Here is a 25,861-nt window from a genome sequence, read left to right as displayed (position 1 = left end):
CATCAGGTGTGACAGCTTGGGACCCCAAAGAACCATCATCTGACTCCAAAATACCAAAATACTCCTCCTAGACATCACATCATAGCTGGATCCTGGAGCCCTCTGCCTCTGGCACCGCTCTCATCTGATCCTTGCTCAACACAATGAGACAACAGCCCTCAAATAGAACAAGATGATGTCAGGCGAATGTTCGGCAGATAGCTCAGCTAAAAAGATAGAACTGTCGACATTTGTAATTCCTAGTTCCAGTGATTACCCATCTGACTGATTACAACTGGCGGGCATTTACTTATTTGAAGCCAAAGATGGTAATCTGTGCTATGATGTGTCCATGTCTTTGTGTCCAGATGTGGATGAGTGCTTGGTGGCTAACATGTGCCCGGGCCAGCTGTGCTTGAACACCCCGGGATCCTACACCTGCAGGAGCTGTGGAGCCGGTCTGCGACTGTCTGAGGACGGTTACAGCTGTGAGGGTAAAACTACCTCTGTGTTTACCTACCTGCTTACAACACTTTGAGCTGTCACTATGGTAAACATTGCACCAAAGTTACAGTAGACCAGAGTAAAGAAGGAATGCATTAGACCCCAGAACACAATTACAGAAAATCTTTACAGTGCTCAGTAATTTGTCATGACATGATTTATGAGATCAATGCGGTGAAACGGCTGCTTTCACAAATCCAGGGAGGTTATATCTGTCATGACTTCATGGGAAGCAGAAAAGGGATGACTGTTTAAACGGATTCAAACATGGCCTCGGTTAGTCATATATACTGTGGTGTGTTTTTGAATGGAAGCGTGGATGTAGCCCAAGAGGAAGATCCCCCACTGATATGTGTCTTTGCGCTGGGAATTTTTTTTACAAAACAAGCCTGAGTCCAAGTCGGCCTCTGATAGGATTTTAATGGACGTCTCTGATGCCATGGAAAATATTAAGGGCTTAATTTCAAATGAAGTCAACCACTCCCCTGCCTTGCACGTTCGGCAGCGAGCTCACCCTGTTGAACTCGCTCTGTTCACCCGAAGGCAAAATGGAGCCGTCTCAATCACTTTAACAATGGCCCACACTATCTTCTCCGTAAGAAATACAGTCTGTAACGGCTCGGGGAATTTCCAATGATCACATAACAGCGAAACCAGTGACTGTTTGTAGACACAATACTTATGCGCCACCTGTAAAAGCTTGCTGTTTTGGATTCGATGACCATCCTGCATACTTATCTTTCCACCCTTTTTAATAAACGACTGTCAGTGGGATCTAATAAAGAGGGCTTTGCTTACTGTATGTCGGGCTGAGTCACACACACACACACACACACACACACATCCTTTTTAACAGATAAGAAAGTGAATAGTCCAAAAGTGGAAGTTTCTTTGCTTTAAATGATAACCTATATCCAACCTTTTCTTCTTCTTCTGCATCTTAGACATTGACGAGTGCCAGAGGCCAGATGTATGCCCCACGGGTGTTTGCACCAACACAGAGGGCTCCTTCGCCTGCATGGCCTGTGACCCAGGCTTCACAGTGGCTCCCAACGGGCTCTCGTGTGAAGGTACGACACAGTGGGGATGGTTCACTGTGGTCACTAAAATGTATTGTTTCCAGCACAGTATGGCTTACTGTAGTAAGAATAAGTCATTACTTGCTGTTGTAGATGATGCATCACTTTTCTGACATGTTCACCGTGGTCTGGAAGCTCGTCATCCAAATGACAAAACTTGGGCAAATTTGATGTGAGACCCAGTGATTTACAGCTGGTGTGAATGTGTCATACTGATGACATCTGTGTGTGTGTGTGTGTGTGTGTGTGTGTGTGCATGCGTGTGTGTGTGTGTCAATGTAGATGTGAATGAATGTGAGGACCCCAGCCTCTGTATGGGAGGCCAGTGCACCAACACCATCGGTTCCTTTAACTGCCTCTGCCCCGCTGGTCTGGAGACGGTGGATGGAACATCTTGCAGAGGTATATATACACACACACACACACACACTCTGAGTCATCTCACACATAATATGTACCATTAGTGGTTAACTGCTTCTCGTGGCTTACCTCATGTTGGCATCTTGATACAGCTGTCTTTGTATATTTGTGACAGACATCAATGAGTGTTTAACCGTCGTGGGGATCTGCGGAGAAGCTGACTGTCTGAACACTAAGGGCTCCTATACATGCATCTGTCCTGATGGATACACCACCATCGATGGAAGGACTGGCTGCAGAGGTACAGCAACACACTGCTGCAAGAGCAGTAATAGCAATGGGAAATCATTTTTCAGATGATTTTATGGGTGTTTTTATTTTGTGTAATTGGGTGAGGCAGAGTCGAATTTGGAGAAAGTTGGTAATAATGTAATAATTAGCCAATATTACTCAAGTTATTTTTCAGTAACCTTATTGGCTTGCACACATTTTTGTCATTGAGTGCAGGCGGGGTAACACCACACTGAACCTGGGTGCTGAGCCCAGGCCTGGGACACTTGGCATGGGTGCTCAGTCCAGCCTTTCTGTGTAATGGGCCATAGTTCAGCTCACTCTCCGTTCGGACATCAGTTTGATGTTTTTCCAGCCGCACCCAGTGACCCACTGGTCACAGCGATGGGGGGAAAAATGTAGCCTGATCATCAGCTAAGGAAGGCTTTCAATTTCAACAAACTGGAGCGTTTGCTTTCAAAATACATGAAATAACTTTGGCTAGGATGTCAGAATTGGATCAGTGTTATTTCTGGTGTGTCTTGGAAGTACAGTAAGAGGTGAAGTTAAGTAAACGGCACGATGTCTGGCAGTAAAATATCCTGTCGGGATGTGAAGCAGGTAGGGTCGGATCTCTGGGTACAGGTCCCTGTAAGACGCTGGCATGGTCCTTTTGATGGACAAGTTTGACTTATAGGAGAGGACTCGGTTTAGTCCTTGAGCAGGGTCATTCTTGCACTGAGGGTTTGTCCTTGGAGTGCCTAAGATATCGTACACAGACTCTGAGCAAACAGTCCAGCCTGCATCAGGTACTTTGGCTGCCCGCCTCAACAAATTCTGGGCTCTAATTATCCTATAAATCAGCAGTTGTCGTATATTTTCTTGCAGTGTGTACAGTGCTGACACATTAAAAGCCAGACCCCTCTGACATGAGCCTGCAGGGGGAGGAGAAGGGAGGATGAGGGTATGCGAGTTTACGGGAATGAAAGATTGAAAGATGGTTTTAGTCAGGTGAGGCCAAAAGGATGCTTGGCCTTGACCAGGCCAGTCTTTCAGCAAATACAGAACATACGCAATAAAGGAATGAAACACATCTCAGTTTGTGCCATGACCTTGCTGTGCTTTTCAACGCAGGCTTTGAAGTCCTTGAATTAACTCCAAAGATATTCACAGCATATTTATGTATTTACTTATAGTCTGGCCTTTTGTTTTGTTCTTTTCTTCTCCCTATCTTTGCAAACGGCTATTTGCCTCATCGTCTCTGAAAGATGCATCTGATTATCAAAGGTTGGAAAAGGAAGATGGTCTTTTCCCCAGCGATGAATTTCGCCCGCTTTCTAGCTATTCCCCCAACTTTTACAGCAAGTCCAAGGGCCTTACAAGTTATGTTGTAATGCCGCAATTATGCACTAATCTACAGCTAATCAAGCATGTCGCATTCATTATTATTTTTTACGAGTCGGAGGGAAACGTTCTCAGCCTGAATGCTGAGGTAGATGGTTTTTTTTTCCTCCTTTGTTTCCTGTTTGCCGGTATACTGCTAAGTGCTCCAAATGGCCAATGCCTCTTGTGCTCAGACAAGCGCTTAATTACACATTATTTTTATGATACTTATGAAAAGGAGTGGTGTTGCCTGTGGACTTAACGTAGACAGAGGATGTATGGGGATATTTAGTGATAATCAATGTGTAACAAATCCTAAAACCCACCCTTTCCCTAATTATCTCTCTTAATTTGTCTGCCTTTTCCTTCCCCCTCTCTCTGCCTTAGATGTGGACGAATGCAGTAAAGACAATGTGTGCATCCGGGGCGAGTGTCTGAACACTGATGGCTCTTTCATGTGCTTGTGTGAGGCTGGCTTCAAGTTCAACGATGACACGGCTGACTGTGAAGGTGAGACAGAACAAAACACCCGTGTGACGTTCTGTTGTGTGTGTCATAGTGAATGTTGACCCCAAACTCCGCTCTGAGGTTTCTACTCTCTGAGCAAACCAACATGTCAGCATTAGCAGTTTTGATCGTCACGCTACATTTAGGCTTAAGCGTACGCAGTAAAGCGCGGTTGGCTTTGATTGATTATCTATAGGCATTTGGGACTGGGCTCCAGTGAAAGTGTCCAAGCCTGGCTTAGAGGCTTTCCTCCTTGGTCTCAAGAGTGAGGGGTGCCTGGATTACGTGGCTGGAGCCCTGAACTCCCTCTCCCCCTGAGGGAAGAATGAATGACCCGATTGTGAGCAGGAGGTGTTTCTCCCTCTGGAACGTCTCCCTTTAGCTCCTTCACAACTTCTTTGGTTGCTGTGATAATATTGTTCTTGGCCATTCCTGTTGCCTGCTGCGTTTAGTGAGGACAGCCACACCACAGGCCCCCTGGCCGACTCCTGCTGTACAGCCATTACACTGGAAGCAGAGGAACAGTGGAGGGAATATGAGTGTTGCATGCGTCCATTGTTACTGTCTGATTGCACATGTGGTTGCGTTTGTGCCTCTGTTTGTCAGTTAGTAACCAACATCTGTCTCTCTCTCTCTCTCTTTTACTGTGCAGACCAGAATGAGTGCAAGGACTTTGGTAGCTCAGTGTGTGGTACCTGGCGCTGCGAAAACACCATCGGCTCCTACCGGTGCTTCATGGGCTGCCAACCTGGCCTCGAGGGAGGAGACGCCACAGACTGTGGTGAGTGGTCAAACCGCGTACACTTAAAGGACTAGCACACCCAATTATGTTCAGAAAAAACAGGCCAAATGCCCAAAAAAAAAAAAAAAAGTTGAATGCATTGTACGGACCTACCTATTTTTGTACCGTTCACCATTTGGACTGTAGTTAAAGATAGAGGAGAACGTATCCTCAAATCAACTCCGGACTCTACATACTCTACAGGAATCTCCCTCTGTGCATAGATAATGATATCTGTTTGGCATGCAGACGCAAAGAGGCTGATGTGAATCAAAAGGATATCAGGTGCTCGAGGTCCTGTAGAAGAGGCCATAGGGGAGAAGAGGAGAAGTGGCCTCTGAAACTTGGGCACTTTAGAAAGAGGAGTGCACTGTCATTGGAGGCAGTGTGTGAGGCCAGCAGCTGATAATGGTCTCATCCTCCGGACTACGGGGCTAATGGAGCGTCTCTGGCAGAGACACACAGTGGAACCTGATCACCACTGTTCTTCTTTTGAGAGGGAATAGTCTGGGCCTTACCTCTCTCCCTCCCCTATAATTGCATCAGCACAAACCTAGCCAGTTACCTGGATTGATTGGCTGAGGTTTGTATTTATGCTACAACTGGGCCCACAGTTGGCCAACAACAACAGACACATCTCCTCAACCACCAGAATACATGAAGCTTTCTGTATTTACTGGCAGGATAAGACACCTCGGGCTTGAGATATTAATGTGGTTTGTTGCACAACGATTTGAGTTCATCCCTCTGTGTTGCTCTCATAGCACCATAAAACAACAAGTCTGCTTTATGAGCAATATGAGAGATAAAAAGCAAAAGGCCAAATATTTTCCGCATATTAAGACAGAATAAAAACAGTCACAGGAGAGTGACAGACGCCGACAGGAAAGCAGTCTGAGCCCATCCGAATGGAATGATGTGTTGGCCTGCAGATGGAGGCTGTGGGTGTTTGCGGGTGATCGTGTACATGTGAGTGCGAGTGTGTGTGCATGTGGTTAATTGTGGGTTTTACACCCTCCCGCTTGTGTGTTTGTGTTAGAGAAGGAGAACCAGAGACTGTAACTGTTGTAGAGATTGCACTCGGAGTGCGTTGCGGCTTCACATATTCTCATGACCCTGAGTTTTTATTGGAGCATCAACAGATGGAAATCGGGGGAGAATATGCTGATTGGTGACGGATCAGACCTCCGCCCCCTCCATCACCCTGATCCCGTCTACGTGTGGCTGCCTCCTCACTGCACTTTATGGCGTTGCCTGTCTGGCACCAACTGAAGAGTGCCGGGGCCCGTAGTGTGATAAGGGCAGATTGAAAGCAGCTGCTGACCTCCGCTCCTTTTAGTGCCAGAGTCAAAACACTGCTAAGCAGCTCATATAGGTTCAAATCAGTGCCGTGATATGACTTACACATTTTCTTACCAGTCATGGCACATGATTGAAAAAGCTTCGCATTTGTCCCTTATGGTGCCACAAAACTCCCAGTTTAACTATTTTGTATGGGTGTAAACACTCATACAGCTCTGCATTGCCCCAGATTGAGAACCAAGCCCTCTCACCCTCAGAAGCTGCACACAATAGTTGCTTGTTTCACCTCAGGATTGCAAATTACGGGAGATGCTGCCGTCACCCCAATAGAGGTCCGGGGAGGGAGCTCAATTACTTCGGGGTATTTTTTGTCTGCTTGTAAGAAATCATCAAATATTTAAGAAGAGGCCAGACACTGTAATTTGCAGTTTCTGAGAGGGGCGTTTTATTTTCACTCACCGGCCTTCGAAGGGGCAGCGGTTGTCGTTGGCTCAGCTCGCGGCACTCGTTCAGATTTAGAGACCATAATACAAAAGGGGAAAACAGGTTTTTTCCACAGCAGCTCGTCAGCGGCAACTGTGCTGTGAGGGCTGTAGTTCTGCTCTGATGCTGTACACGGAGCTCCTTTTGGCATGGGAAAAAGGCAGTATGTGTGTAGTTGCAGGTCATTGTTTTTTAGCTTTAATTCACCATCATGCTCATAAACTCCCTCAAGCTATGCCTAGTCTTTAATAAGGCTTTCCCAAAGCGGAAATTGTCTGTGGTCACACTCTTGCTAACCTCCCAACCCTTTAAACGTATAGAAATGTAAAGACTTTACCATGTGTATGTGTATGTGTGTGTGTGTGTGTGTGTGTTTGTGTGATGCGTTTCTTAGAAGTACATGCGTAATATGACATTTTGACCTCCGCTGTAGTTAGGTTGTAGATTTAATGTCAGATAAAGGGCACAAACACGCTTCCTTGAAAACAAATACCGCTCCTCACCTTCTCCCAGTCGCATGTGAAACAACCTCTGCATATGGGTCCAATCAGACGAGGGGTTGCCCAGAGAATACGGGAGTGTGGGCTGGGGAGAGTGAGCCAACAGTCACTGATTCCTATATTCTTGTTGCCTGCCACCATGTGCTCCAGATTAACACATGGCGCGCAGAGACCCACACCATTAATCCCATCCCCACCCCCCAACCGCAGCATCACCAGATCCAGGAAGCAGGTCCTCCTGGGTCCGATCATTAGGATAGGTGCCTATTGGACACCTCAGCTCCTCCCACTTCAGCTGAACTTCTCACCCTCTTCCCTTCCTCAGTTTTTCCCTCCAGGCAATTTACAGCTCTGCATGTGTCCTGACGTAACTGATTATTGCATGGAAAGACTAAGAAAGGCAACACCATGTCCTGCTGGTGTGAGACTAGCTCTTGGTGGAGTTATCTTATTTTGTATTATTCATTTTCTCCCACAAACCATCAGCAAAGTGACTTTCTCCTTGGAGGACAGATGGTTGGTAATGCTGCGACTGAAACTCCACCAGCCAGAGTTAGATGCACAGAAAAACAAAGGCCATAAAAACGGCTTTGGTCTCGATGCTCTCATTCCTCCCCGGGATGATGATCTTGATTGCGTCTCATCACAACATGTGGTTTGCAACAGATGTTGTTCCACGTCACACACGAATGAAAATCGGCCTGCAGACACTGATTATTTTATATATTAGCGGCGACCTTTTTCATCGCCCTCCTCACCAGACCTCCCAGCTGGCGGCCGTTGTCATTCCAACATTCCAAACTCCACTTAAGCTCTTCACACTTGAGGAAATTTTCCTCAAACTCTGACATACAATACATTTCCCTTTACTCTGAGAATACTCTTGATTGAAAACTTATTTTTTACTTGTGATATCTTTTAGTATCCAAATAACTTCGCCACTTCTACACCGGTTTGGCATCTCGATCCACAGCTGCAAAATGCAAATCCAATGGGTTGGCGTTTTTCAGTATGTGTCCATCCATTCTCCCTCTATCCTCTCACACAGCCATTTGAGCCCACAAGTCTATTCTAGCAATCCTTTTCAGCCTTTCCCGTTAAAGGTTTTACAAATGACAAAGGGAATTTTGTCTCTGCAGTTTTATTGGCTTGTGGGAGCCCCTGTCTCTGACCCCGGAGGCATGTTAGAGAAGTGGCCAAGTCAGGACAGGAAGACTGACAGAGAACTTGTCCCCCAGCGAGCCTGACAAAGTAGTTGCCTGTGTCGGAGGGGAAGACAGGGCCCTGGCCAAGCACACTGTTCAAATCAAATGGCTTGTGGTTTTTCTGGCCCTCTGTCTTCTGTTGATACATCCTTTATGAGTGCTCGGAGGCTAAATAAAACAGGTTTAGACAATATGTGAATGACTGTACTTTGCACTCCATAAACCAGTTTGCTGTAATTGATGTTGCTGGACTGTCTGTTAAGTTGTTCTGCACGTTTCCCCCGTTTTTAGTCAGAATGAAATGGTCATGGAGAGTTGTAATGAAACTAAAAAGTCAACGAAAAATGTAATCAGGCTTCTGTTAAAGCAGAGAAAGTGGTGTGTCCTCTACTTTCATTAGTGCAGTTCTTATCAATTGTTTATTGTCTGTCATAATGTTCCCAACTTAACGACTATCAGAAAATATACAAGCACTGAATTTGTTTTGTTTTGTTATTTCTTATCTCAAAAGTACAACTTGTGGATTCTGAAGTTGTAAAACAATAAAAAAAATTCTCATTTAATTCATGGTCTAAAGATGCTGTTACAGACCAACGATTGAAACAGATGAAAAGGACATTTGCTTATGAACAAGGAAACACAATAAAAAGTTCAGCAGAACTGAAACAGAGTTAAGAGGTTAGCATTGACCAGTGGCAAACCAAACTGACCGGAGAACAAATTCATGTCACTAAAATGTGATCATTAAACTCTGTGATTGTTTATTAAACAATAACAGTCAGACTCGCCCTCCAGCAGTATCAGTCTTTGGGCCCCCTGCTATACTCAAGACGCCAAGAAACAAGAAATTGCTCCCAAATGTTGCCTTTAAACTGCGAGTGGTAGTAAATCAGCAGTGCTGTTACACGGTCCAGTGTCACCAGCCTCAACAGCCATGTTTCTCTGTCACACACTGACATACAGCATGTAGTCTCTTCACTGGTTTTATTAAAAGCATTTTATGATTTATTGCCATGCAAATAACTAACTACTGTCGGCTGCCATCTGCCAGATTTTGGTCCAAGGCTCAGAATCCTTTCACAGTACCATTCGAGATCTACAGCTAAAGTCAAACACATTGAAATGGATTGAAACATGTTCATTGATTAGGATGGGACTCAACTCCTGTCAGAGGGCTGTCAAAACATCTCTTCATACAAAACCCTGAACTGTCAGCCATCTTTCCTCAACTGCTTGTAAAGTGCCCCGGTGAATGCTGGCTGCTGGCTGTAAACTCCTCCGTCTCTTACGCTTTGCCAACATCCCGGTGACCTATGTGTCACTTCTTACTCCAGTAACACCAGAACATTCACTTTATTCAGTTTTCCAGATCCATGGCGCCACACTCGATTTCACTGTGTTGACGTGGAGAGAAAGTCTCTCCCAATTGACTGGCAAACATTAAAGTTTGAAAAGCCTTTTAATGAATTGTCTAATCTGTGCACCGTTGCCGGGCATGTTATGATGGCAGTGATTTATGTTGTTACTGTAATGTCACAACGGCAGTGATGTTTATTTTGGAAAAAGGAGAGTGAGGTTGTAAATATTAATGTTGTGCTCCCCCTCTCTGTGCGCTCTCGCCTTGCAGATATTGACGAGTGCGTTAATGAAACCATCTGTGGGAACTACGGCTTCTGTGAGAACACAGACGGCTCCTTCCGCTGCCAGTGTGACCAAGGCTACACCAACCCGGCAGGAGACATGAGCAAATGTGCCGGTCTGTATCTGCTCTTCAATAAATCATTTTTTTTATATTACTTGCTCAAAAATAAGTGTGGTGATATGATATGTTTTTCTAAAACTCCTATGAAATCACCAAAACTAAAAATGAATACTAACAAGTACTGTCTGTGTAGCCAAAGCCTGATGAAACTCACTCCCTGCCAACTCACTAGGGCACCAAATGTGTATAACGCCGTGTCTGAAAATAGTCCCCAACGAATGTTCTATTCACACCCGTTTGAGTAAGGTTTACTGAAAACAACAGTGCCCAGATGTGTTCCAAAATCCAAAATGTGATTTGAACCATTTAGACAAAGGGTCGCCTAATTCATGGCACAAATTTAGAGTATACAAAGAAATGTAGAATCAATAGGGATTCAATCACTACACACAAATGTCTGTATCCAGAATTCACTTTCATTGATTATTTGCTGTCTGATATGAATTTCTCTTCGAAGGACGAGACAATCAAGATCGTTTTGTGTGATCTCGCTGCGACCTTGTCGGGCGCATGCCATGTGCGTACGTGCCTGATCCTACTGACCTCACGCCCTCCTCTCCTGTCTCCCTCAGACGTGAACGAGTGCGAGATGAGCTTGGCGCTGTGCGGGGAGGCCCTGTGTGAGAACTTCGATGGCAGCTTCCTGTGCATCTGCCCCAACGACAATGAGGAATTTGATCCCATCACCAGCCAGTGCCGCTCCCTGGGTAATGGAGCAGGACTAGCACTCACTGTGACCCACGGGACTTAATTCTCCATCCCATCATTGGGAGACGGAGTTTTCCCTGATTTAATGAGCCGTCTCTCATTATCCAAACAAGGGTGACGAGGCGGACATGACTTACTCCACGTCTCTTGACCTGGCTGTTTCCATTTGTTTTCTAGGCTGGGGTTGTGGTTGGGTGGGTTGCCTTCGAAAAATTCTATTAGTCTAATCCCTCGAATGCATGATGAAGTAACTCCTCCAGTAAATAACCTAAGTGCCTAGTTACTGTAAACCTATTTCCTCACCAAGACAAACAGGGATAAGGTGTAGCCAATGGCAATTAGCGCTAAAGACACATTGCTCTCTTCCGTGCTAAAATGATCTTACTAAGTGCAGAGGTTGCAGATATGCAACGTATTGCGATTTCAGAATGACAGAAGGGGGCTTTTGAGTCATGGAAACACCATCCCATCTCCAGCTTGATAGGCGTATGTGTACACGAATTGGGCGTATTTACATTATTATGCGGCGCGCCCTCAGCGGGGATGTTTTTTCTTCTGCCTGGGCACTAAACCCCAGCTATGCCTCTGTGTACCTTTTTGCCACATTCCGCTGTTTGCTTTTGACGTGTGTTAATCAATCATGTGAGAGTGAATGGTGTGTTGACTCACATGCCAGTGTTTCCATTTGGCTAAGCCCGCAGCTTAAGGGTGAAATGCCTGAGCCCATGCCTTTGGACAAATGAGCAGGCTCAGCAGTGGCAGGCGAGGGTAACGCACTACCTGCTGGAGGCATGTGGACGCACTAGATGCTGTCACTGTGTGATTAAGTTTGCCCCCCCTGACTTACCAAATCCCAACCACCTCCACAGGTGTGCTTCTGTAGCTAGCCATGACCTCTGACCTCCTTGTCCTAAAGAAATGCTTCCTTTGTTCTCCTACAGCTGATATGCACCCGACACCCGCTGCCGGAGTCCCTCATTCCTCTCCCTCAACTGAGGAGAGGAAAGAGTGCTACTATAACTTGAATGACGCCAACTTCTGTGACAACGTCTTGTCTCGCAACACCACCAAGCAGGAGTGCTGCTGCACGGTGGGGGCCGGCTGGGGGGACAACTGCGAGATCCACGCCTGTCCTGTCCCAGGAAGAGGTACGATAATCTGTGTTGATGCTGTAGAATATAGTGGGTTGAAGATTATACAGTGCGTGTTGTAATATTTTTTTCATCTTGTCTTTCACTAATGAATCCATTTTTTTTTATTTTGCAGATGATTACAACCAGTTGTGCCCTCATGGCAGTGGATTATTACCCCTGCCTGTCCCCTCTACACAAAATCTGGGAGAACAGCACCCTTACATAGGTACTTTCTAGCATAAATACTTTTTATTATTTTATTTATATCCATGAGATTTTATAGCTTCCCTTCACACACAAAGTTACATTGGCACAGACAGGTGCAATGTCCATTTTACTTCCACCTGCTTAAAGCGTTTAAGACATTTACGACACACTCTATAGCTAGCCAAGGCTTAATGGTATACCTGCCTTTTCACCGGACTAATTACATTGACCATAGGGTGTCTTTACAGCTTCTTTACAGCAGTGAATAATGTTTAAAGCAGGGTGCCACTGTTTTGACTGTTGTTACTTTCCATCTCGCGTATGTAACACCAAGGTTTGAATCTCTGTCTCCCCTCAGATGCAAACGAGTGTGAGATGTTTGGATCAGACATCTGTAAGAATGGACAGTGTTCGAATCTCTTTTCTACTTATACCTGCTACTGTCGCTCTGGATTCTACTATGACAACATCCGGCTTGAGTGTGTGGGTAAGAAATGGCTTCTATTTTTACTTTTCAACCTTTGAAACAGATAAACTGGGATGTCACTGTGTAGGTTTATATTCAAGATAATTGGTCCCCCATGTCTCATGCCAGTGTTTTTGGCTACTCTTATGATTAAAATGCTGAATCTTGTACCTCATTACTTCATATTGTAATTTCTGTCTCTTTAAATGTGTTTCTAGATTACGATGAGTGTGGGTTTGGAAGCGCCTGTGAAGATGGGGCGTGTGTTAACACGGCCGGGTCTTTCAACTGTTTCTGCAGTCCTCCATTAGTCCTGGACGGCACACGCCGGCGCTGCATTGGCCTCAACGCCACAGAAGGTGTTACAACAAAAATAAATTGAAATGTTAAGTTTCCCTGTGGTAGAATTTTAAATATTATTTTACTGCTATTAATCAGGTAGTGATCAACGAAGAGCAAACTTGTAAAAACAATCAATTTAGGGCTGAACCAAATAATCAATTAGCTGATCAGCGCAGTGTTTAGTCGCGGATGGAGGTAGGGTTGCGTCCAGTCCTTACAGTTGAACGATTGTAATGGACAGTTTAGAAGTTCATTTTGTTCACTTTATTCAGGTGATATAAACAGCTGGATCTTTAGTTTACGCCTTTTCTTCCTCCTCATTCTATCTCCCAGAAACTCTAGAGCCGGATCACGATGTGCACATGGATATTTGCTGGCAGCGTCTTGAGGGGGACAACATCTGTTCACAACCCCTACAGGGACACAGAAGTACATACACCGAATGCTGCTGCCTGTGGGGCATCGCATGGAGTGGACAGTGTGCCTTCTGTCCCAGGAAAGACTCCGGTGAGAAGCTGGATGCACATAAGACAACGACTGTAATTCCTGTCTTTGTATTAATACATCGCTGTTATTAGCATCCAAAATATAACTCCACCGTGTGCTGCTGTCATTCAGATGACTTCGCAGTGATGTGCAACCGTCCTCGGGGAGGAGACACAGACAGTCTGAGAGAGAGGCCAGGATATGAGTACGGTCTTGAGGGGCCAGAGGAGTCTTTTGTTACTCCTTACTGGGACAGTTATGGCGGCCCTGCAGGACCCTATGACATCCCTGAAGGCATTCCTCTCTTTAATGACAATGACTACGGCGTCCAGCAGCCACTTCCCCGTGTTCCCATTCAACGACCACGAGAGGAGCAGCCACGACCAGTGGATTCCTATGCTGGTGGGTAAATGCATCCTGTATAATATACAGTATTCGACTGTTTACGGAGCTTGATGTGCTTTCTTCCATATTTCTGTGTCCAATCAGAGCGCTACGATGGCTTTGAGGGTCTCCGAGCGGAGGAATGTGGAATCCTGAACGGGTGTGAAAACGGTCGCTGCGTTCGTGTGCGAGAAGGCTACACCTGTGACTGCTTCGACGGCTACGAACTTGACCTGAACAAGATGGCCTGTATAGGTGCGTTCTTTCCCCAGCATCCATCTTTGATAAGTTCCTCGACAGACCACCCACGTGCAGGCTCTGTGCTCCAAGTTGAAATGTTCAGGGACTTTTTAGAGTCAATAGGGAATCCATCACGTCATTTAATCTTGTTTTAAAATGCGGTGTTGAATCTCAAAATCCAGCCGGTTTAAGTCTTTTGGAGCCAGGACTTGGATTAATTTCAGTGAGGTAACCCTTCATGCAGTATATCATCAAGCTCAAGGAGAAGCATTGAATTTAACAGCCTTGCATTAAGTTATGTTTTATGGGAAACTAATGAAAGCAGGGTACTATTTAAAACCATCGTGTGTCACCCTTTGATCTGAAAGTCCCTAGTCACACTCTGCCAAGAGAAAGGAGACCTTGAATGTTTGCCACTCCGTGTATTACATGAGATACAATATCTTTTAAGTGTACTTTGTTTGTTTTGTCAGAAAGAGACTTTCTTGTTGTAATGAAATGCTATGATTACAATATTCTGTCTGCGTACAAGTTTATCAGCTCCAAGGCCAGACGTATTCCCAAGGAAAGTGATTGAATTCCAACCCTGTGGAAACATGTGGGAGCCGTGCAGCTCGTGCCATGCCTCCTTTTATAAATATCCCCACTAGCATATCCCCAGCAGAACATGACATAAACAGAAGGAGGGTCAACTGAGATGGACGGCTATGAGATGACAATCAGACCTCCCGTTCTGACAAAGGGAAAGAAAAATCACTCGAAGGCCAAAAGGAAACATAATCCAATGCATTGTTAATGTCACCATCTTTCTCAACAGTTCAGTGCTCGAGATGGCTGGCAAATCAAGTTCAGAGCCCATCTAGCCCGACACACAACATGACCTCATGTTTGATTAAAGATATACAAGAGGAAATATTACGCAGCATATCGTTGGTGTTGAGTAAAACCCCCGTACCTCCAAATGTGAGCTTTTGTGAAACTAATTGAAACACTCTGGTTTATTGCTCACAAGATTGCGTAACGATTTCCACAATCTCAGCTCATCTTAATAGCTGTTGTGGAGCTTTTGATCATATCACATGATCTTTATCAGGACGTGGAGTTTGCCCAGTTGTCATGGGATTGTAAAGGGATGCAACTGACGATTATTTTCATAATCAATGAATCTGCTGATTATGTTTGACTACGGAAAAGTAATCATAAAAAAACACATTAGGTGGGCTGGGGGGGGTTAAATGCAGCAACATCATTTTGACGCTAAAACATACGTACTTCGACCAAATTTTTCATTTTTGGATTTTGAATACATAAGGAACACTACTGGGAAGTTAAAGAAAAATATGAAAATCCAAAAAAACAATTATATTAACAATGGAAAGAGGAAAGGAAAGAAAGAAGGGAAGTTAAAAATGAAATCAAATTATAAATGATTCTAGCATTCCAGTATCCCACTCCTCATATACCCATAAGGCCACTCAGCAGCAGATGTGGCGCAGGCAGATGTTTGAGCTGTGAAATCTCCTTTGCCGACTAACTTGTCATGTCTCCTTTTCCTTGCAGACATAAACGAGTGTGAGGACATCAGCGACAATGTGCCCTTGTGTCAGAACGGGGAGTGCACCAACACAGAGGGGTCGTATAAGTGCACTTGTTTGCCAGGCTTCGTGGCCTCCGCAGAGCCCCACAAATGCATCCCAGAGATCCCAGAGTCTGAGCTGGTGGAGACAGGAAACTGAGACAGACTGCTGGCTTCTCCTGCTCCCTCAACGATCACCTTACACCCCTCTGCCCTTTTCCCCCGGGGGCCTGGCACTAAACATCCAACAGCAACGCTGAGACATCCAAACTCGTTTCCCTACACACACACACACACACACACACACACACACACACACACACACACATACACAGACACAAACATACAAAAGCACACAACGCATCCATACCCCCTCATACACATTCAACAGGACCAGGAATTGTGCAGTGAATGTATTACATGGGATTTAGTATTCACCAGATATCCATTTGCCTTAAAGGGATTTTGTGGACTGATCTTTTTTTATTCAGTAACCCCAGGCAATTTGATATGCAGATATATTTTCCACATTATTTTCTCTGTCACTTTTTTTTTTTGTTGTGTTATTTATTTCATTTGCACGACGGGCCTCTGCAAACATAGAAAGCGACCTATTTCAGAGGGCATACTTGATTCCTCTTGATTTATTTGTCTCAGTAATTGACCTCAGAGACAGCGTGGGGAGGAAACAAATGTCTTTTGTCGGAGAAGGAATGTCATAAGAAATCAGCCACTCATAAATCAGTTTGTGCCTCACTGTCAAACCTCTCACCAGTTTTCTCACTCAGTCATGTGATTAGCATTGGCCTTGGAATAAATAAGAGGCCGGGTTTAATAAACATCAGAAATTCAAAGAAAGAACTTTAAACCACAACCGCCTTTCTATTCTTCAAAATTAACCCCAGGCTGAAGGATCTCCGGACCAAGAAGTGAGAAGTCAACGCAGCCAAACTTACACATTAACAACGTCAGAATTACGTGGGCCTGGACAGACTGTAGATGTATATGATGATCTCTGTAATGTTGCAATAGGTATAACATGCCTTCCTCAGTTTGACACCATTTTTACAATCTCAAAACCCGCAGTTAAGTAGGGAAACACGGACTCAGTTGCTGATCCCGACAGTATTACTTGTTTTATACTTCTATAAAAAAAACATGTTTTGACTTATCAAAGTCTAGGCTACATGCTAGCCTAACTTCTGAAACCACAAGAAGGTTGATTCAGTTGAGGTTATGCTCAAATATCACAGCTTAAAATGAAAGATCAGTTTTATGTACCAGTGTCGCACAGGCAAAAGGATCCCAGATCTCACATCAGACCATTCCCATGTTTGCATCTCTGAATGCATGTAAAGACACAGGCTTCGTTGGAGAGGTTTGGTATGTTTTGTACAGATCTAGTACTATGTATTATTTTTGTTACATATTCTCCTAATGCATTATACCAATATTTTGTTTGACATAAAACATAAAATGTAAGAAAAATCTGGCATTATAGCTTTGTAGATTTATACATGTCTGTAAAAATGTTTTTTTTTTAAGCATATCTTTTTATGTATGAGGAGAGTGGCTGACACTGTACCAGAGGAACTGTGTGTATACCCTGCCCTGTGGCGCAGACAATGAAATATATTTTTTTGGAAGTGGCAGCACTGTTCTGACTACAGACATTTTGTCTCTTCAAGTTCATTACAAAGACAATGCTTTTGAAATGCAAGCACCGACTTATGTGTGTCACAACGTTAAGGCTAAATATTAGTAATTGTGAACATCATTTCTTTTAGTCTCTGTTGGATCCTTATGTCATGAATGTATCACAGACGGTATCAGCCTACTCATTTGGTTTCTGAACTCTCACTTATAGCTTTTTGTCTTTTATATTCAGGTTTAATGGCATTATCTGTCTAATGGACTGAACTTCTCAGCAACGCAGAAATATAAAAGTCTAATTTCAACTTTGGACGATGACTATAAGTTCACGACTAATACCCTTAACATGCATTCATAACCTATTAACCGAAAGTTGTACAAATGTTTCCACTTGATGTCCACTGTACTTTACTGTGCTGTTCAAATCATCGGCAAAGTTGGAATATTTAAAGCCTTTTTAAAAGCCGCAAATAACTTGAGATAAATGTCTTGTTGTAAAGCTGTGGTCATTGGAAATATCATGCTCATTCATTTTGTTTACCTCTTGACTGTAATCGCTATCAGTCATCAAAATAAAAACATAAAATATATCAATCTCTTTGAAAATTTTCTTTGAAAAAAAAATGGCACCAAACACACCTTGCATTGACCGTGTGTATGCATATTCACATAGTAATTTGCTGCTTGGGAAGTTTATTTGTTTTAAAACAACAACAGTAAGTATGTTATTTGTAGTACGTACTGTATATAGTACACTATGACTACTAATGATAAGAAAGGCACTATAGATATTATTCTTACACCAAGCAGTTTAGGTCTTGAACAGTTGGGTGTGGGTATGCACATTCATAGCTGGCACATTATTGTGTGATGTAAGGGGTCAGAGGTGTGTGTTTGGCACTGATGGAAGACATTCAGTCATTTACAAAAGTAGTAATACCACAAGGTAAAAATACTCCATTACAAGTAAAGTTGTTACCACCAAATGTACTTTCAGCTATCAAATGTATCATGCATAAAGACTCCTTTCAGAGTGTTGTATTACGAAACACTATTGTTGTTGGATTATTGAAGTATTATATTATATATACTAGCAAGTAATCAGCATTTTTTATGGTGCATTTCACCTGATTCATATACTATTTATATATAGATTTATATATAAATATAGTGATATAGAAGCATTGCGTCACACAAAATGGAAATACATTAGTGCACCTCAAATTGTACTTTCAGTATAAATTACTTGAGCAAATGCACTTAGTTTCTTACCACTGGTGTTTAGGGGTATTTGACTATGGATATCAATGACAAATTTAACATTTCTGGGGACCAGAAATGCCGACTGTATTAATTTTTAAACGAAAAAAATATTATTTAGTCTACGGTTTGATCTCTGTTAATTTCTCTGTCAGAATCATGTCTTAACCTACATCGCCCTCTATCGGCCAAATAGCACATTACATCACTGCTTTCCCATTTTCCATGACTTTTTCCCATTGGTTAACCAGGGAAATAATCCAGATGGATTCTGGGAAATTGTGTTTATCCTTCAACGCCCACCTTCTCATAAAGTAAACAGTAGAATACACCTCCCAGACACCACCTCGCTTCATACGTGTTCCGTTGACTTGAGCTACCATACCTCTCGTGCACTAACTGTGATGCTAATGCAAACCTTTGAATAATAAAACGGTTATTTGAGGCGAAAGAGGCCGTTAGTCCTCTTGGTTAGCAAGCTAGGAAAGGTATGTTATCGTTAAGAAAAGGTTAATAGCTTAGCTGCAATGTAACAGATACTGTAATAAGTGATCATTTGTTGACTTGGAAAGGTGAGTAATTCACTGTCAATATCGCCTGTTTTTATATCCGTATTAAATCTAGCTAATATCTAACGTTAGCTGTGCTAAATGTTGTTATTTGCCCCAGACAGCACAGCTTTACATCTTCTACATAACACCCAGTTATTAGCTATTTTGTAATATATTATCAAACGTTGGGTAGTGTTATATTAGACTAACGTCACGTGGTTTGGAAGCGGGTCTGGTCCAGTTTATTAAAGGTTTCATTTCCTAATGGCAAAGGAAGAATGCTTTACACAGTTGAACACAACAGGGGACACTTCAACACTGCGAAACAGGAAACACTTCCCCACATCAGCAAAGCCCCTCCAAAGGACAACAAAGGACAAAGACAGTCCAACTGCTGGATACTGGCCAGAAGATGTCACTCAGTCTTCAAATGGGACATCAGGAAACTTCAGTAAGGATCCCCAAAGCAGTGGAGTGCTGCTGATGCTGGTGGTGGGGCTGTCTTTCTCCACACGCCTCTACAAGATAACAGAGCCCCCTCATGTGTGGTGAGTCAAAGTCCTGCGTGCCATGTAGATTGTGTGCATCTTTAGTGTGTGCCATGTTTAAACACGGCGACTCTGTGTCGACGTTTCAGCTGGGATGAGACGCACTTTGGAAAGATGGGAAGCTACTACATCAACAGGACCTTCTTCTTCGATGTCCATCCTCCTCTTGGAAAAGTGAGATCACAAAGGATCCCTTTACCTGTCGTGTCTTCAGGGGGAAACCTCTCCAGTATGAGTATTGATCTCCATTCATCTGTTGCAGATGCTGATCGGTCTCGCCGGTTACATGACGGGTTATGATGGCACCTTTCCTTTCGTAAAGCCAGGAGATAAATATGAACACCACATCTACTGGGGGATGAGAGGAGTATGCTGTTTTCCACACAAGAAAGCCTTCTCTTTTCTTATTGATTAACAGACATTAAGGCTGCTGATATGCCTGTCCTGCCTCTTGCTCAACAGTTTTGTGCCGTGTTGGGCTCCTTTCTCCCAATCTTTGCCTACCTCATAGTGCTGGAGTTATCTCAGTCGTACACTGCTGCTCTCATCACTGCCACCTTGCTCATATTTGGTGAGTAATCATCAGTTTAGGTCTCTTTCACTGATCTTACAAACAGCAATTTTAAATGTCCTTGTGCTTTATGTCCTCCTCCTGACAGACACCGGCTGCATCACCATTTCCCAGTACATCCTGTTGGACCCGATGCTACTGTTCTTCATCATGGCAGCTGTGCTGAGCATGGTCAAGTTCAACCAGCAGAGGTACAGGTTGCACACCACTGGGACTTTTTTTGAAGTGTGTCTGCCTTCTCCTATGCAATGCAATAACAGTGAGCTAATGGATGACGATAGTTGATAAATTCAACCGGTTAATCATCAATTATTACTCCTTTAATTCGGTAAAAAATTGCCACACATTTGCTGGTTTCAACTACTCGTATAAGATGACTTTAATATTGCCGATTTATTTTTTTGTTCAAAATAATTCGATTTAAAAGCTCGTTTTGGACACATCTTTATTTGTGAGATTTGTTTTTGACCAACTAGTTAACTGATTGCTAGAAAAAAATGATTAATCAGTATGATCAAATAATTGCAGTTACAGTCCTAAAACAATCAGTCTTCCAACAAGAGTAAAACATGCCTGCTCATAATGTATTATTAAGCAGAGTGTTTGGCGTTTGCTGTTGTTTTCAGGCCTTTCTCTTGGTACTGGTGGCTGTGGCTGGTACTGACTGGTGTGAACCTTGCTGGGGCATTGGGGGTGAAGTTTGTGGGTCTGTTTGTCATCCTGCTAGTGGGGCTGAACACAGTCTGGGACCTCTGGAGACTTCTGGGAGACCTGAGCCTCTCACTGGTGAACGGGAGCATATTCTTGCATGGCAGTGGTAACTGATTGTGTTGATGAGTAGCGCCAGAGGATTTACTGTTCTGTGCTTATTTTCTGGCTCCAGGTGGACATTACAAAGCACTTCCTGGCTCGTGTTGTCGGACTCATCCTGCTTCCACTCTTCCTCTATGTTACAATCTTTGCCGTCCACTTTGTTGTGTTGAACAAAAGGTGTGTCTGACTGCTACGTATAGCCTTGTATTGCATGAAAACATCTACATTTTTTGGGTAATCATGATTGTTTCCTCCCTCCAGTGGACCGGGTGACGGCTTCTTCAGTTCAGCCTTTCAGTCCCGACTAATTGGGAACAATCTACACAATGCCTCCATGCCTGAGTGTGAGTGTGTGAATATATCACATGATGCTGCAGCTGTGTTTACTACAACATCTGTAAGAAATGTAGGCATTCCCTTAGTATTAATGACAGCCAGATGGGCTGAAATGTTCACTTACATTTTACTGTCTTTACAAAGTAACATTTTACAGTTTTAATATTAAGGCTTATTGTTCTATTTTATATCTGGTTCCATAATGGGCTATTGTGATGGTTCCTTGGTCATTTAAACTACGTTTCAAAAGTAATTTTGTTTTAAATGTAGTCGTTTCTTGTGCTTTGTAATAATTTGTGGCAATATGTTGTTCTTCTGATGTAGACCTGGCTTATGGCTCCACCATCACAGTAAAAAACCTCCGTATTGCTGGAGGCTATTTGCACTCTCATTGGCACTTGTACCCAGAGGGAGTGGGAGCAAGGCAGCAGCAGGTTAGGCTAACGGTTCAAATGGAAAACATTCTCACACATAATTAAATATCTTATTATCAGCATTTTATTTACTTTTTTCTCTGCTATTTCCTTACAGGTGACAGCATATCTCCATAAGGACTACAACAACTTGTGGCTTGTTCACAGACAGGATCATAATGAATGTGAGACGCAGTTGATTTGCTGTTAAGAGATATCAGTGGCGTTCATTCAAGTCACGAGGAAGTAATGTACGAGCCTCTTGTTGTTTGTCTCTACTAAGCTCAATCTGAGACACCTGATCTGGTTCGTCATGGTGACATCATTCGACTGGAGCACAAAGAGTAAGTTAATGAAAGACATATTATATAATGACCCCTGAGTCGAAGGATGTCTCACATCTCGATGTCGTTCCCGGTCCTTTCAGAACAACTCGTAACCTTCACGGTCACCTCCACGAGGCTCCTCTGACCAAGAAACACTTCCAGGTCACAGGCTACGGCATCGTGAGTGCACTTACTACTTTTTTGCACTTTCCTGCTCTGTACGGTTGACTGTAGGGATGCTACCTTTGGCCCGTTCTCAGAATGGCACAGGCGACACCAACGACCTGTGGCAGGTGGAGGTGTGTGGAGGCCGGAAGGGAGACCTGGTGAAGGTGCTGCGCAGCAAAGTCCGCTTTCTGCACCGAGCCACCGGCTGTGTGCTGTACTCGTCTGGAAAGACTCTCCCAAAGTGGTAAAACTAGTCTTTCTCTGCTCCTCCTTTGCTGTTCAAGAACCACTATGTACAGTGGTGGAGGAAGTATTAAGATCCTCTACTTAAGTTAAAGTACTAGTACCACACGGTAAGAATACACTGGTCGGCATAATCAGGAAATGTACTTAAAACATTTAAATAAAAGTACTAAATGCAGAACAATGTCCCCTGTGACTGTTATGTTAATATATTATGTATTATTAGAAATTGGCTGAGGTAGAGCTTATTTCTAACTATTCTTGTTCTACTATTATTGTGAAAGACTGCAACTCATGATTATATTCTCCATTACTCGTTTGATTGGTTTGATTCTGAATATAGTGAGAAATGCTGTCACGATTACCCAGAGTCCCAAGGGAAAGTTTCATTCATAATTCATGATTATTAAAAAAAATAAGGAAAGCAGCGAACCCTCACATTTGTGAAGCGGGAACCGTAAAATGTTTTTGCTTGAGAAATTACTCGATCGACTATCAATTTGTTTTCTGTTAATTTATTGAAATGTTGGGGAGTGTAATTTACATCAAAACATCATATTATCTAAGCTCTTCTGGTGTTTTTTTTATGCAAAAATCTTAAGGCGTTAAGTCAGAAAAACAAAAAAAGACTAAAGTAAAAGTACTTTGTACTCAATTCCAGTACGTGAGAAAATGTACTTGGTTACATGCCACCACTGATTATGTATTTGTGCTCAGGGGCTGGGAGCAGGTGGAGGTGACCTGCAGTCCCTACTTGAAGGAGACTCCGAGCTCTCAGTGGAACATTGAAGATCACATCAACCCCAAATGTAAGAAAACGCACTCCTTGTGCTCCTGCGTTTCTGTCTACACTTCATGACGTCCGGCACTAACCGACGTGTTCCTTCTGTTCTTGTGTGTTCCGGCAGTGCCCAACATCAGTCTGTCTGTGCTGAAGCCCCATTTTCTGGAGATCCTGCTGGAGTCCCACATTGTTATGATCAGAGTAAGACACAATTAGAAGAGCTGCTGATCCGTCTGTGTTTGATCAGAACTCATTTATTGACAGTAGATGTGTCTCTTTAGGGTAACAGTGGCTTGAAACCCAAAGAAAATGAGATGAACTCCAAACCCTGGCATTGGCCCATGAACTACCAGGTGCATTGAATGATCTACATCATAAAAGTTTGTTTTTGTACAATACTAATTGAATGCATGAGCACTTTTAACGACTACAATGTTCCTTGTTTTATTTATGTAACAGGGCTTGAGGTTTTCTGGAGTGAATGACACAGAGTATCGTGTTTACCTGCTGGGGAACCCTGTAAGTCTGTCTTCAGCTTGCTTCATGTGTCCTGTTGTCGCTCTTCTCCGACCAAATGCACATTAACGCTCTCGTGATTAAATCCTCTGTTTCTTCAGGTGGTGTGGTGGATGAACCTGGCCAGTTTGGGATTGTATCCTATCATGGTGGCAGTGGCGTCTATAGCCCTCCAAAGAGGTTTCTCATTGGGCCAAAAAAGAATAGGTAAGATTATTGACTGATCAGCAGCAGTAAATACATGATTTAAACATGAAATAAATGTATCTGTACTCTACTCTGTCATCCAGAGCATGCTCTTGTGCTTATGAGAGAAGGAGGACTGCTGCTCCTTGGTTGGCTGCTGCACTATGCACCTTTCTACACAATGGGGCGTGTCCTCTACTACCACCACTACTTCCCTGCAATGCTCTTCAGCAGCATGCTAACAGGTACCAGCTCCCACTGCATTACGACTGCTTTCTTTATATTGACCAGAGGTTTTCGGGGGGGGGGAATATAAATCATCATGTTTTTTAGATTTCTTACAGTACAGCCGTGGGAACATTGCAGACAGGAGCTGCACCAAACTTTTATTGGTGCCAAAATGTAAACAAATCTAGGACCTACAGCTACCTAGCCTACAATCAATGGCAACATTTTACTTCCTGTTTAGATCTCCCCCCCCCCAAAGCATTATTGGGATTTCAGATTATAGAGCATGATCAGGGTTAGATTTTCAAAACTCCTGGAAAGAAAACAAAGCAGTCATGTTGGTCACAGCGTTATAGCGTTCTGTTTGTTTTTTCACAGGAATCACATTTGATGTTCTGTTGAAAAGCACTGACCTGCTGCTCCACCCACCGTATTCTGATTGGCTGCAGAGACTCGGGCAGGTGGTGGTTCTGTTCAGTGTTCTTTACAGGTGAGACGACAGGCAGAGTAACCTGCCTAGCCTGGTTGTAGATTACCACTCAGCTCATTTTCTATTATAAGAGTGCTTCTTTTACACTATAAATCACTGTAATCCAATTTTCCGTCTGTTAGTTTCTACCTGTTCCATCCTCTCTCGTACGGCATGACGGGTCCTCTGGCACACGAGCCGGGCAGCGCCATGGCTGGCCTGAAGTGGATGGACTCCTGGGAGTTCTAGTCAAGAAGACACTAATATTGTTATGAACATGAGGGACTTTGTCTCACCAACTTATGGTTTCACAGTGTTTACATAAGTAAGATCATTTTCATAAGGTACTGACAGCACACACTGCTATCGAATCTCGACCTGTCCACGTATTTATGTGTCTCAACATTTTCAAGTATTGTAGTCTATAATGTGTAGAGAGTGCTTCATGAAACTGAACCTGAATTAGTGCAATATGGAAGCCAGAGTGTTGTTGAGTATTAAGAGAGTAAAGTTCTCAACACTTCTCATCACCAAGCTGCCTTAACTCGCAACACATCTTACATCTTGGACTTATATGTGTGTATGCTGTATGTCACAGTGATATAAGCTAAAGTGCCTGAAAGGAAGTAACGAAAAAAAAAGTGCAGATGTTGCAAGAAAACACTTTTTGTTACATAGTAATAGGCTATCAGAGACTGTATTTTCATTTGAGATTGTCTTGGTCTTAGTGCCCGGTATTTTTATATTGTATTGTCCAGTACTAGCCTCTGTTTTTACATTGTAAGACTACAGACTCTGTGTCATGAACATTTCAGTTTGATCATTAAACGGAGATATTCTTGTAGTCTGTGCTTGTTTATGTTCATATCATCAATATTTCCTCTTGACTCTATTTTGTTATTTTATTTAACCCTCATTGCAGAGCATCTTGAGATTGAACATCGCTTTTTCAAGAATGTTCTGTCCCAGATATGCAGAAATAGTGAGTGACAGATGGGTACAGTAATACATGATATGCCTCCAAATATGTAATTAATAGAAAAGAAAAGTATTGCAACCATACAAAAGATCTCAATGGTAATTGTGACTGCTTTTAGTTTGGGTGTGGATAAAACGGAACTCCTTGAAAATGTCATAAC

General features: G+C 43.2%; 2 protein-coding genes across 2 annotated transcripts in view; both read left to right on the top strand.

The window, feature by feature from the left end:
* LOC116383303 (latent-transforming growth factor beta-binding protein 2) overlaps positions 1-17,884 on the top strand; it is a 74,390-nt gene extending 56,506 nt beyond the window's left edge. Inside the window, exons 26-41 of the mRNA XM_031847027.1 lie at positions 348-473; positions 1,428-1,553; positions 1,845-1,964; positions 2,098-2,223; positions 3,963-4,085; positions 4,735-4,863; positions 9,981-10,109; positions 10,688-10,822; positions 11,765-11,971; positions 12,090-12,182; positions 12,522-12,650; positions 12,848-12,988; positions 13,305-13,478; positions 13,590-13,859; positions 13,947-14,096; positions 15,642-17,884. Of these exons, the coding sequence (XP_031702887.1) occupies positions 348-473; positions 1,428-1,553; positions 1,845-1,964; positions 2,098-2,223; positions 3,963-4,085; positions 4,735-4,863; positions 9,981-10,109; positions 10,688-10,822; positions 11,765-11,971; positions 12,090-12,182; positions 12,522-12,650; positions 12,848-12,988; positions 13,305-13,478; positions 13,590-13,859; positions 13,947-14,096; positions 15,642-15,817 (2,354 nt within the window). The 3' untranslated portion in view covers positions 15,818-17,884. The remainder of the gene's footprint in view (positions 1-347; positions 474-1,427; positions 1,554-1,844; positions 1,965-2,097; positions 2,224-3,962; positions 4,086-4,734; positions 4,864-9,980; positions 10,110-10,687; positions 10,823-11,764; positions 11,972-12,089; positions 12,183-12,521; positions 12,651-12,847; positions 12,989-13,304; positions 13,479-13,589; positions 13,860-13,946; positions 14,097-15,641) is intronic.
* A 1,037-nt stretch (positions 17,885-18,921) lies between these two features.
* On the top strand, positions 18,922-25,566 carry pomt2 (protein-O-mannosyltransferase 2). Its single transcript, XM_031847603.1, has 21 exons — positions 18,922-19,669; positions 19,759-19,843; positions 19,932-20,036; positions 20,132-20,240; positions 20,329-20,431; positions 20,867-21,026; positions 21,124-21,230; positions 21,315-21,397; positions 21,714-21,823; positions 21,921-21,987; positions 22,086-22,146; positions 22,230-22,308; positions 22,389-22,540; positions 23,257-23,348; positions 23,448-23,524; positions 23,605-23,676; positions 23,783-23,842; positions 23,941-24,046; positions 24,130-24,270; positions 24,632-24,743; positions 24,866-25,566. Exons 1-21 carry the CDS (start codon positions 19,386-19,388, stop codon positions 24,969-24,971), a joined length of 2,271 nt encoding a protein of 756 aa, XP_031703463.1. The 5' UTR covers positions 18,922-19,385; the 3' UTR covers positions 24,972-25,566.
* The last annotated feature ends 295 nt before the right edge of the window (positions 25,567-25,861 follow it).

The sequence above is a fragment of the Anarrhichthys ocellatus genome, unplaced genomic scaffold (assembly GCF_004355925.1).
Source record: "Anarrhichthys ocellatus isolate YVR2014 unplaced genomic scaffold, GSC_Weel_1.0 scaffold7, whole genome shotgun sequence".
In the NCBI taxonomy this organism is placed as follows: domain Eukaryota; kingdom Metazoa; phylum Chordata; class Actinopteri; order Perciformes; family Anarhichadidae; genus Anarrhichthys; species Anarrhichthys ocellatus.
The sequence above is the reverse complement of the archived record's forward strand: the minus strand, read 5'-3'. Positions and strand labels throughout refer to the sequence as shown.

Bases quoted from the DNA above. Each gene is read 5' to 3' on its own strand.
- pomt2 (XM_031847603.1), top strand. From the start codon at position 19,386: ATGGCAAAGGAAGAATGCTTTACACAGTTGAACACAACAGGGGACACT. The intron at 21,824-21,920 runs GTTAGGCTAACG...ATTTCCTTACAG, and splicing joins TGGGAGCAAGGCAGCAGCAG to GTGACAGCATATCTCCATAA. The intron at 23,843-23,940 runs GTAAGTCTGTCT...CTGTTTCTTCAG, and splicing joins TTTACCTGCTGGGGAACCCT to GTGGTGTGGTGGATGAACCT.